The sequence below is a fragment of the Pseudorca crassidens genome, chromosome 19 (assembly GCF_039906515.1).
Source record: "Pseudorca crassidens isolate mPseCra1 chromosome 19, mPseCra1.hap1, whole genome shotgun sequence".
NCBI lineage: Eukaryota > Metazoa > Chordata > Mammalia > Artiodactyla > Delphinidae > Pseudorca > Pseudorca crassidens.
In genome coordinates this window covers 35664662-35677211 of record NC_090314.1, presented here as the reverse complement: position 1 = coordinate 35677211, position 12550 = coordinate 35664662, and the positions used below count along the sequence as shown (strand labels likewise).

The window sequence follows — 12550 nt, the reverse complement described above, 5'->3', positions numbered from 1 at the left end:
AAAGAGAATGACAGATCTTCCATTTATGTAACTTGGCATAAATTTCTTAAGCAATGCTCTTCCAAGTTAAAAAAAAGAATAACAAAGTCTGAATACCTGACAGGTGTTCGTGGGCTGCCAATAAATCTTCGAGGTGACCGGATTTTTGGTTCAAAGGAAAACTTTTCTTTCACGCTTTCAAGTACAGATGGAGCCACATATGTAAAACCCTGAAAGACAGTAACAGTGGACTACAGAATAGGATTTTGTCGTGTACATCAAGAAAGTGTGGTGGTTCAATCTCTGACACACCACGACAATGATGTACACCTAAAATCACCAATGTAGATACTATCCAGTTTCCTCAATCGCATTTCACACCCGTTACCTTCTTTCCAGTCATTTCTTGAGGCACAGACCTCCAGAGAGCAGAATTCTATTGAGCCGCATATGCCAGCAAACAAAATTTCACTCTACTGAAAGGAGGAGAACAAAACAGGAAAATGCAGGCTCTACATTAAGGTGTTAAATACAGGGCTTCCCCGGTGGCGCAGTGGTTGAGAGTCCGCCTGCCAATGCAGGGGACATAGGTTCGTGCCCCGGTCCGGGAAGATCCCACATGCTGCGGAGCGGCTGGGCCCATGAGCCATGGCCGCTGAGCCTGCGCTCCGCAATGGGAGAGGCCACAACGGTGAGGCCCGCGTACCGCAAAAAAAAAAAAAAAAGAAAAAAGATGTTAAATACAAAGATAAATGCAAAGAAAATTCTAGTGTTCCTAGCCACATGCATATAAGCAACTAAGATTATCACCCCCAAACAGTTTCTCATTATTAGGCCAAAGTCAAAATAGAATTCTCTAACTTGGCACATGTGATCTTTCTGGTTTTATACCAATGAATGGGTAGATTCAGATTTTCCTGATGAATAAGGGTCAGCATTGTGAAAACTTAATTTTAACAGACACTAATGCAATTTTGTTAGCTTTAGTTCTTTCTTGGACCTTGCTATTAGGCTACCAGCTATCATTTATCTTGCTGTTCATGTTCATCCCTTTAACAGTTAATCTTATACCTATCTTCCCTTCTGTTTATTCTTGTCACTTATGAGTAGGCATTTGAGTTATAATAAAAAGACTCAGTAAGGCTCTGGGTGAAGTCCTAAAGAGTAAGGTGCAATTCTGTAGGGCATATGCTTTGTTGTGACAGCTACATGTGGACTACGAAGGCCGTTTCCCCGCATGTTCTTGTGGGCTAAAGCTATAACTACCAAGAGGACCAGACTGTGCCTTAATCATCTTTGAATTTCCTTGAATTCTAATAGGAATTGAAATATTAATTGAACTGAAGTTACTACAGCCACAATCTCCAGATAAGTGGGCTGTTACTATTTTAAATTAATTTTAGTGCTCGCTTAAAACAGATACACATTGTGTACAGAATTCTGGCTACAACCTAACAAATGAATTGTTCTTGTATTCATTAGTTAGCCAATTTAAGTAATTAAGAAAAGCTCAACACGGATTTCCCTGGTGGTCCAGTGGTAAAGAATTTGCCTTCCAATGCAGGGGATAAGGGTTCAACCCCTGGTCAGGGAACTAAGATCCCACATGCTGTCGGGCAACTAAGCCTGCGTGCCATAACTACTGAGCTTGTGCGCCTCAACTACAGAGCCTGCGTGCCACAAACTACAGAGCCCTTGCACTCTGGAACCCACGCACCGCAACTACAGAGCCCACGTGCCCTGGAACCCGCGCACCACAACTAGAGAAGAGAAAACCCGCACGCCACAGCTAGAGAAAAGCCTGCATGACACAACGAAGAGCCTGGATGCCACAATGAAAGATCCTGCATGCCTCAACAAAGATACCGCAACTAAGACCCAACACAGCCATAAACAAATAAACAAATAAAAAGATCAGCAATACTTTAACTGGAATGAAAGCTTAGATACATAACTTTTGCCACCACAACTTTGGATTTCTTTGTAGTAAGGTGTTTCTAGACTTTTTTTTTTATGGGGGAGAACAATTGTCAAACTAGCTAAAACTCTATAATGCCCAGTTGAAGAAAAGGTCTGTATGTTAAATCAAAGGTATAAATTCCACATCAGTAGAAAACAAAATTCCACATCATGAAAGAAAAAAAGAAAGCAATGACACAATTAAAATGAATCATGCCTACTTCCCTAACTGATAAGAGATTGTACTAAGGGGGATACAGTAACTTTGCATCATGCTGACATAAATTTAATAACATGCATTCATCTTTCCCTCTCATGTAATTAAAATGCTATAAAATTATATTTTGCATGTATATTCTTATATCACCATATAATCATACATTTATAGAATTATTACTATTCAGTGTTGTTTACTGAAAAGCATACTGTACTATGGTGACTTAAGTGTTATTTTGCCCATACACAATTTTTGTATTCCATGCTAACTTTAGAACTGACCCTCCACCCCCAAAGATACAACACTACTGTGGTGTGTTATACTGAGAGCATTATTATTATTATTTTTACTGAGCATTATTTTTAAAAAAAGTTTGAAAATTAAGTTAGCAACAAATCCAGTGAACTCAGAAACAAATAAGGAAGAAAAAAAAACTTCCAAATGATTACTTTCCCCATATTCTATTCTCCCTAGGGATAATCCAAAAAGAAATGACAAAGGATAATGACAAAGGAAACAAATGATATAAAATTGGGTAGATATTCACATGACATGTAATTATAGTAATAAAATAAGCACTAGGCAAATAATATGCAATGATGGTCATCAGATATAAACCTATCATTTCTGTTAATCAAAATCTAAAATTTTGTTTTTCTATCTGAGGAGACAAGGTATAAATCAATACAGATACCTCCTCCTTAGGATTAATCTGCTTACAATCACATATGAACCAATATATTTTGATGTCAAATATTCACAATCAACAGGTTAAAAATCCCCTACAGACAAAAATCTTTAGCTGTTTCAGGAATAAAATAGTTACTATGAGCTCTTCTTCTCCTACTGCTATGACTGTGTGGGTTTCAGTTAAGATGCTGAGCCAAACATTTTAAGTCAGTGGGCGATTCAAAAAAAGGAATCATATACTCTGACTCTAATTGCTAAAATGGAATGCTGGATTATGAAAATGAATTTTCTAACTTATCAACAAGTTATAAGGGGATAACTTTTAAAAAAAAAGTACCTCAGGTTATCTACATAAACTATAAAGCAAGCAAACTGAAATTTTCTTATTAAAAAGGGTGTTTCTTACTGAAAAGGGCCCATCCTCATACTTAAATTTCCCATGGGTACATCAGAAATTCTTTAACTCACCAGAAAGACCTGGTTGGCACTTTCACTGAGAGTTGAGTCATCTGGGCTGTCAACAGGTGTCTGACGTGTAAACTTTGAATCAAACTGACTCACATCCTCTTCAGATTGCTTTATAAAAAACAAAATGATTAGAAAATGGTGAACAGACTACATTATACATATCAATCAAATGCATTACACACATTAGAGAAGGCTCTAGATAGATCTCTTTTCTCAGGGTTTAACTGTAATAAAGTAGCAAAATAGCCTTAGCAGGCACAGACTGAAAAATAAACACAGGTGAGAAGTATCAAAGGTCAAACTATATCTTTAGTACACAGTTATCATTCCTATTAAAAATCTGGGGGCTTCCCTGGTGGCGCAGTGGTTGAGAGTCCGCCTGCCGATGCAGGGGACGCGGGTTCGTGCCCCGGTCCGGGAGGATCCCACGTGCCGCGGAGCAGCTGGGCCCGTGAGCCGTGGCCGCTGAGCCTGCGCGTCCGGAGCCTGTGCTCCGCAGCGGGAGAGGCCACAACAGTGAGAGGCCGGCGTACCACAAAAAAAAAAAAAAAAAAAATCTGGGGCTTCCCTGGTGGCGCAGTGGTTGAGAGTCCGCCTGCCAATGCAGGGGACATGGGTTCGTGCCCCGGTCCGGGAAGATCCCACATGCCGTGGAGCGGCTGGGCCCGTGAGCCATGGCCGCTGAGCCTGCGCATCCGGAGCCTGTGCTCCGCAGCAGGAGAGGCCACAACAGTGAGAGGCCCGCGTACCGCAAAAAAAAAAAAAAAAAAAAACCTGAATATCTTCCCTTCTCACAAAGCTTCAGTGTGGCTAGCCCACTGGCGAAATCCCTTTTTAGAGACAATTTGCACAGTTGGCAAATTTGTAATAAACTTGAAGCAGAGTTTAAACACAAAGCACATAATATGCTCTAGTTGACGTTTCTTCCCATACCTTATTTCATTCCTTTAAATTTCTCAAGGAGCAAAAGTAATATTCTACTCTGCATGAGTATATTTTCTTGTGGAGGAATATTATCACCCAGATCTAACCACCAGATCTGTTTCTTTAATTTCTTCTCTCTGTTACAACATCAGACCATGTGGTTGTGTCAAAAGAACCCAGCAACCGGGACTTCCCTGGCAGTCCAGTTAAGACTCCACGCTTCCACTGCAGGGGGCACAGGTTCCATCCCCAGTTGGGGAACTAAGATCCCGCATGCTGCGCGGCCCAAAAAAAACAACTCAAGAACCTACACAAAGAAGCACCCAGTGTCTAAAGATGGGAAAAACTGAACATCAATAAAAATAACTGCAATGAATTGAAACACAAATATGTTAAACAGCATGAGTTCATAATTATACTAAAAAAAATCACAATTCATTGGCCAATTTTGGAAGTTAGGGAACTAATTCATTATTTTGCAAACTGGGAAAGAAACATTTATCCTGCCTTTCCTGTATAAGGAAACCAAACAACTGATACAAGAGTATCTTTTCACAGAACAATTCCACCTAATAAAGAATGAATAACAGTGTTAGAGTAAGACAATTTTGCAAACCCCTAATGAAATCTTGGAACTAGGCTATAGATTCTCAACCTTGGCTCTACTGACATTTTGGGCCTGATCATTCTTGTTGTAGGATGTTGTCCTGGGCATTATAGGATGTTTAGCAGCATTTCTGGCCTCTATCCCCTAAGTACCAGTGGCACTCCTCCCTAAGTTGTGACAGCTTGTCTCTGACATTGCCAAATCAACCCTGGCTGAGAACCACTGATATAGGCAATAATCAACGACCACTAACTTTTTTTTTTTTTTTTTTTGCGGTACGTGGGCTTCTCACTGTTGTGGCCTCTCCCGTTGCGGAGCACAGGCTCCGGACGCACAGGCTCAGCGGCCATGGCTCACGGGCCCAGCTGCTCCGCAGCATGTGGGATCTTCCTGGACCGGGGCACGAACCCGTGTCCCCTGCATCGGCAGGCGGACTCTCAACCACTGCGCCACCAGGGAAGCCCCCGCTAACATTTTTTTTAAAAATGTAAGTACATATTATATCTTCTGATCAAAATATATAGTACCAAAAGTTTAATCTGAATCAGATCTAAACTAAACCTAAACTACCAGTTTCCAGAAATACAAGGAACAGATGAACATGGCTGAGGACAACATGGGGTTAAAATCAGCAATATCAATGTGAGGACCCCTACAGGACAAACAGTCCAGTTTCTTCAGTAAGTCCTCAAAGGAGGCATTGAGAGAGGATATCTATAGATGGAGAGACCTAAGAGACATAGTAACCGAACTATATAGGTCTTGACTGAATCCTTACTGAAACAAACCAACAGGAAAAACAAAGAAACAATTGGGGAAACTGTCAGCTTTTTAGTTGTGATGATAGCACGGTGGTTATGTTTACGTTTAAACAAGATGACTTAATAATTTCTGAAGCTGGATAGTTGGTATATGAGGGTTAATTATCCTTACAGTTATATATGTTGAAATTTTAAAGCAAGTCACCTTGTGCTCCAGGACCAAATAATCATCATCATTATCCTATTCCTTCTCCTCCACCGTCATCTCAAGAAATAGAAAAAGAAACTATCTTTTCTCAAATTTTGAGATGGGAAAAAGACAAGAACTAATACGCTAACTCATTTACTCATAAGCATATTGTTATGGTTTGAAGTATGTCCCTCCAACAGTCATATAATGAAGTTCTAACCCCCAGTACCTCAGAATGTGACCTTATTTGGAATGAAGGCCATTACAGATGTAATTAGTTAAGATAAGGTCATACTGGAGTAGGGAGGGATCCTAACCCAATATGACTGGTGTCCTTACAAAAAAGGGAAAATGTGGACACAGATCTACACACAAGGAGAATGCCACATGAACATGAAGGCAGAGATAGGATGATGTTCCTACAAGCCAAGGAATGCCAAAGATTGCCAGCAAACCACCAAAAGCTAGGGGAAAGGCATGAAACAGTCTCTCACAGCCTTCAGAAGTAACCAACCCTGCCAACACCTTGATCCCGAACTTCTAGCCTCTAGAACTGTGACATAATAAATTTCTATTTAAGCCACCTAGTTTGTGATACTTTGTTATAGAAAAGCAAATTCAAAATAGGGTTGGGTTAAGCAAAACAAAACAAAGCAAATAAACACAAAAGTCCTAAGTACTTGAGATATTTAATCATCTTAGGCAACCAACTTTAAACTAGTTAATATAGCCATCAATTGCTGCTGGCAGTAGTTCCTGAAAAGACTGCACAGAGGGACTTCCCTGGTGGCACAGTGGGTAGGACTCTGCACTCCCAATGCAGGGGACCTGGGTTTGATCCCTGGTCAGGGAACTAGATCCCACATGAATGCCCCCACTAAGAGTTCGCATGCCACAACTAAGGAGATGCCTGCTGCAACTAAGGAGCCCGCCTCCTGCAACTAAGACCCGGTGCAACCAAATAAATTAATTAAAAAAAAAAAACTGCACAGAATAAAGATTCTGAAGAGAGGATAGACCAAAGTTTTTGAACTATTAATAAATATAAAATGTTTCTGAATGGTCTGATATTTTCTTATTGTAAAAAAGTACCAGGTCCCTCAGATTATATGCTTTCATGAATACATACCAACAGAGGTTTAAAGGGGGGCTCTACCTTCCGAGCCAGCAGTTCTTCCCAGTTAATATGTCTGAAGAATGGATGAGCCTGGGGAAGAACAAAACAAAAGAGCAGGAAGAAAGGTTAAGGGGAACAGACTTCACTGGACTGACTAATCAGCCCATTTGAAGTTACCGATCACAAAATAAGCTATACTTATAAGCAACTACATATAACCTTCACAAATACATAAAATAGCATTATCTTCCCCACAAACCACCAAACATGCCAATCCCTACTTGAACTTCTCCAGCGTCCCCAGGACCAGCTCCAAGACGAGAAGCAGCATTTCTTTTCAGCAGCTTTAGGGAGGAAAAGAAACACACTGATGAACCTTACCTAGTCAAATTGATTATTTTTCTTTATAGAATTTGCATGTCTATTTTGCCTTGCAAATGTAAGATTTATTAATTACTTCTAAATATCGTTTGGGAGTAAAAAGAAAACCTTTAAACAAACAAATTTGTCCTTTGCCTGCAAAAACTGTAGGCTTTTTTGTCAACACCTGTGTATGATTCTGTAGTCAAAATGTATATTCAGTTCTATCTATTTAAATCCTAGTAGTTGAAGCTTATGGTTTGAGTGCCTATTTTAGAACCCTACCTTTTTAAGCAGATCTCTGGCTTCTTGTGTGAGGTAGGGAGGCAAATTGAGTTTACATTTGAGGATTTTGTCAATTGTTTTCTTTCTATTCTCCCCAGTGAACGGGGGCTAAGAGTAGAAGAGAGTGAGAAAAATCAGCATAGAAAAAATCAAATTTTAAATAACAGAATTATTCATTTCCTGAATTAGTCAGTTACGCATAGAGATCAGAAATGTATGTTGTGATATGGGATGCCTGCTAAAGACCTGTAGTTTTTGAGCAATGGCACAGAGAAAATAGCAACGTCCTGGAAGCAACTGGGTTGCCACCATTAACTTGGTGTGATAATGGGTGAGCCATTTGATTTTATGCTTCACTTTCTCCATTTCTAAAATAAGGGCAGTATCTGTTTTACCTCTGTTTCACAGGACCACAGGCCATGACATAGATCATCTAAATGAGAATATTTATAAAAGTACAGAGGCCCATAATACTACTAATGAAGCATCAGTAGTGTTAGATTTTTTAAAATAACTTAATTGGTAACATTTTCAAAAAGCACAGGAAAGATCTCTTGCTGTAATGACTTAATAACTACTCAGCACAGACCATAACACATGCAACTTTTAACTTTGCACCTACTGCTCCAGTCAGCATGTCATACATTAATGCTCCCAGACTCCACCAATCCACAGCACGATTGTGGCCACTTCTCATCAAGATTTCAGGGGCCCTACGAGGAGAAAAATAATATGCCTAAAACATTCACTATTTGCCTATCATCTGAATTAAAATTTTTAAAACAATATACAGAACCAAGTGTAGCTACAGAAAATTGAGCACACTATTATTTAAACCAGGTAAAAGTTAGCTATTATCCCCAAACCAGTAATATTTCTTTGAACATGCAGCTCACATGTATTCTATTGTTCCACAAAATGTGTGTGTGACTGTTCCATCATGAATAGATTCTTTGCATAGTCCAAAATCTGTTAGTTTCACATGACCTACAATGAAAGATTACAGATGGTTATTCTGAGAATTCTATGTGCAATATTTGAATGTATCATACAAGACAATAACCTATCCTTCCATTTTACTTTTTCTGCCTTAAATTTATTTTTTGAGACATCAAGAACTAGCAAGGTTCCATCCATAAATGGGATGCTAAATAACTCTTTAAGGGTAGGGCAAAATTATCTTTGCCAGGACTTCCCTGGTGGCCAGTGGTTAAGAATCCGCCTGCCAATGCAGGAGACATGGGTTCAAGCCCTGGTCCGGGAAGATCCCACATGCTGCGGAGCAACTAAGCCCGTGCACCACAACTACTGAGCCTGTGCTCTAGAGCCCACGAGCCACAACTACTGAGCCCGCATGCCACAACTACTGAAGCCCATGTGCCTAGAGCCCATGCTCCGCAACAACAGAAGCCACCGCAATGAGAAGCCCGCGCACCGCAACGAAGGGTAGCCCCCGCTTGCTGCAACTAGAGAAAGACCGTGCGCAGCAACGAACACCCAAAGCAGCCAAACTAAAAAAAATTATCTTTGCCAATGATATAATCTATCTAGTAAAGGTAAAAGAAAGATGAGAAAAAGGTGAAAAACAGCTTGTCTAAGGCTCTAGCTTTACCTACACCAAGAATCCTTTACCATCCTGAGCAAGTAAGTCCTGGGAAAACTTGATGAAGTCTGGATTACGTACACAGACCATAAAAAAGATCTTCTGCGTGTTAAACAAAGGTGTGACACTGTACTTCAAACATATAGCTTTTATCACCATGAACTGTGACCTGACAGTTCTTAAAACAGACTTAGTCACTATAACAAGTTAGCTTATTCTGCCAATGCAGTTTGGAAAAAGAAATGAAATTGCTGTATGGCATGGAACCATCATCTTTGATCCAGAAAATGAAAAACTCATCACCTTGGGGCTTCCCTGGTGGCGCAGTGGTTGAGAGTCCACCTGCCGATGCAGGAGACACGGGTTCGTGTCCCAGTCTGGGAAGATCCCACGTGCCGCGGAGCGGCTGGGCCTGTGAGCCATGGCCGCTGAGCCTGCGCGTCCGGAGCTTGTGCTCCGCAACGCAAGAGGCCACAACAGTGAGAGGCCCGTGTAAAAAAAGAAAAAAAAAAAGAAAAAAAAAAACAAAACAAAAAAACTCATCACCTTACACAAAGAACATCTCAGTTCATGTTTAGCTTTAATGAACTGTCATTAGCTATCCAGTGGTTCAGCAACCCCAGGGACCCTACTGTTCCAAGTTTATTTCGAGAAAAGAAAAGGCAATGGACTATTAACTCAAATGTAGGTATGTATTTTACTCTGACACAGAAGAAGAAATATGACCTTTATTTTCACAGAGCCACCTGATACACTCAGGTTATGCATCAAAGAAATTAACTAGTCACTTCCCAATTCTATCCCTTGCCTTAGAATTCACAATCAGAATCATTTGTGGCAGTGGGGGCAGAACTGGGAGAGAGAGATACATAGATACCTGTAATGTATGTGGTTAAGTACATTTCTCCAAAAAAAAAAAAAAAGGGGGGGAAAAGAAAGGAAAGCAAGAAACCCCCCACTATCTGAAACATTTATTCTGGCATCAGTTGTCCATAAACCATTTTCTGTACAAGAATTTAAAACCATTAACTACCTCTTGCATCATTCGATAGACATCTAAGGATCAGCAGCTGCCACCAGCCCCCAGATACCCGAGTTGGTTGGTTGCTCCTTTGGGATGTGAGTGAATTGCCAAGTCTAGCCAGCCCAGATTACTCTCACATATAAGTTGAACTGTCTGTAGCAGCATGCAGTAATGATCAAGGCTCACTTTGCTGTAGCTATAGCTGCACAGAATATTAGTCTGTCTGATTTTTATGTCTGTTGTTGTTGCAGACAGCAAGAATAAACTGATGCCTACTAAATATTTTACCTCCAAAGTTATATCAAATATTTTGGTCCAATTCTAATCCTTTCCTTTTTTATCACATTAATAAAATTTACCATAAAAATATTGCTTCTAATACTTATGCATTTCATCAGTAAAGAAAACTCAATTTATAAAGTTAAGATTCACTTTCCAATTTAAGGAACCAACCAAAATTAGTATTTGGACTGGCTTCTGGCTCACCACACTTTATGTAAGGATTACAAAAGAATGACAAGCTATAAAGAGTAAGGATTAAACTAGAAAAGGTAGTTGTGGCCAGTTATCCTCAATTCTCTTTAATCTCATCAATCATAAGTACAAGTATCATGATGCTATAAGTTCTGAGGGAGCAATGTATAATAACTGACGCATAAATATGGGGCTTTGAAAATGACCATGACCTGTGTGGGAAGATTTTAAGATGATTATTTACTATAGAATTGTTTACAGTATATCTCCACCTTGGTGATTAAGCATGATATTCTCCGGCTTCAGGTCTCTGTAGATGATCCCCTTTTGATGTAAATGCCCCAAAGCCATGGAGATTTCTGCCAAGTAAAAGCTGGAAACAAAAGTGATTTAATAAAATTAAAAAGAGTAATCTACTCAAAGCAGTTTATGTATGGAGCAAAATTCCTTGAAAGAAATAGACATGCACCAAAGACCAAATTAGTGGGAGTGGGGGTGGGTATGGGGAAAAGAGATGGCATAGGATGCTGCCAAAAGGCATGGAGACATTTACGTTTCACTCGTTTAGTGAAACTATAAAATGTTTTATTTCATCATTAGAACATATTGCTAAAATTGCAAAGAAGTCCAGAATATGCCAAACTGTCACTGGTCGTGTTTTGTTCTGTCTATGTAGGAACTAGGCCAATAGTCATTCAGATCAAAGCAAATTTCTCCCACCTACCCCCAATTTTTAAATCCCATAGGAAATAGGAACTTTGTTATTCTCAGAGATCAAGTCTTAGTTTCAAAAATACCTTATAACCTGACCCTTAGAAGCCCACGCATCCCTTACTTAATACAGCTGCATATTTATATACAGCTCATGCCCACAGTATCTGCCCTCCCTCTTGCCAGCCAGCCCACAACTATAAACTGTGTGACACTCAAATTTATCTACCTCAAAAGAATAAAGGGCTGAGTCAACCCTGTCTGGATTCGAAAAGCACAAGGCACTGCAATACTGGCTGCATAACAATGTTGCAATCCTGCAGATTACTCCAGGATGGAGAGGGTGTGTCCTAGAGGACTGAGGCAGTTTCACAGCCAGCAGGACCACAAACACAGCCTCCAACATGGCTCAGAGAGCCTCCTCCAAAAAGGGCACTTCATCCCTAAGGCTCTTAAATGCAGCTTCTGTGTTAGAAAAGGCCTGAAATTAAACAATGGAATGCAGTTTGGTAATTAAGGTAGAAAAAAACATTTAAGTGTTTTCTATTCAATTAATGTGTAGGATAAACTGATTTATTGTTACCCAATACTGTCATCTCACAAAAGGGTGTGTATAGTTTTAATTTGAAGCAGATGCCATCTTAAGAAATATGAGGGTAGATCCCATCCTGGCCATTGAATCAATCCACAGATGATATGTGCAGGCTTATCACCTCCCTAAGACTGCACCTTGGGAACTGGAAAGTCTACAAAAAAAGAGGAGATGATTTCTGATACTTTCCATTGCTCCACACATAAAGTTTTACTGGAAAACCACATTCACCCAGAGCCAAGGCAGGCAGCTTACCAATTCAAGGAAAGAAAGCCCCAGTGAGAATGGTTCTGTTAGGAACTGGTGTGAAGAACGTTCCACCCAAAGCCTGGAGGCAAAGGAATGATGTGACCTCCAATGGCTGCCAAGTCCCAAAGCTGCTTCTCCCTCTTAGAGTCCTGAGTGACCAACTGGCTCCAGAACAATTTACTGAATCATCTGGCTGCCCACAGTGGGAACAGGACTTTGCTTTTAATTATATGAATTATTACCTGAATCCATACAACCACTAAAATTTCACTTACCAGGCTGTGTCTTCCATAAATATTCCTTCTCTTTCTAACTGCATAAATAATTCTCCTCCTGTAAA

General features: G+C 40.1%; 2 protein-coding genes across 8 annotated transcripts in view; one reads left to right on the top strand and one right to left on the bottom strand.

The window, feature by feature from the left end:
- Positions 1 to 12550, bottom strand: part of RPS6KB1 (ribosomal protein S6 kinase B1) — a 36419-nt gene that overhangs the window by 1737 nt on the left and 22132 nt on the right. For 4 of the 5 annotated variants that reach the window (XM_067714526.1, XM_067714525.1, XM_067714530.1 and 1 more), the window contains exons 6-14: positions 12486 to 12543; positions 10931 to 11031; positions 8454 to 8544; positions 8180 to 8270; positions 7558 to 7665; positions 7194 to 7256; positions 6925 to 7002; positions 3314 to 3421; positions 97 to 209 (exon numbers count right to left, since the gene is read on the bottom strand). In XM_067714526.1, the coding sequence (XP_067570627.1) occupies positions 97 to 209; positions 3314 to 3421; positions 6925 to 7002; positions 7194 to 7256; positions 7558 to 7665; positions 8180 to 8270; positions 8454 to 8544; positions 10931 to 11031; positions 12486 to 12543 (811 nt within the window). The remainder of the gene's footprint in view (positions 1 to 96; positions 210 to 3313; positions 3422 to 6924; positions 7003 to 7193; positions 7257 to 7557; positions 7666 to 8179; positions 8271 to 8453; positions 8545 to 10930; positions 11032 to 12485; positions 12544 to 12550) is intronic. The other variant, XM_067714528.1, reaches the window with a different exon arrangement.
- The window catches only part of RNFT1 (ring finger protein, transmembrane 1), a 40688-nt gene that overhangs the window by 18356 nt on the left and 9782 nt on the right, over positions 1 to 12550 (top strand). Inside the window, exon 9 of one of the 3 annotated variants that reach the window (XM_067714540.1) lies at positions 1647 to 2278. The exons of the other annotated variants lie outside the window; for them this stretch is intronic. Coding sequence (XP_067570641.1) covers positions 1647 to 1772 — 126 coding nt within the window. The 3' untranslated portion in view covers positions 1773 to 2278. Of the gene's footprint in view, positions 1 to 1646; positions 2279 to 12550 lie in introns of those variants that run through there. 3 annotated transcript variants of the gene reach the window in all.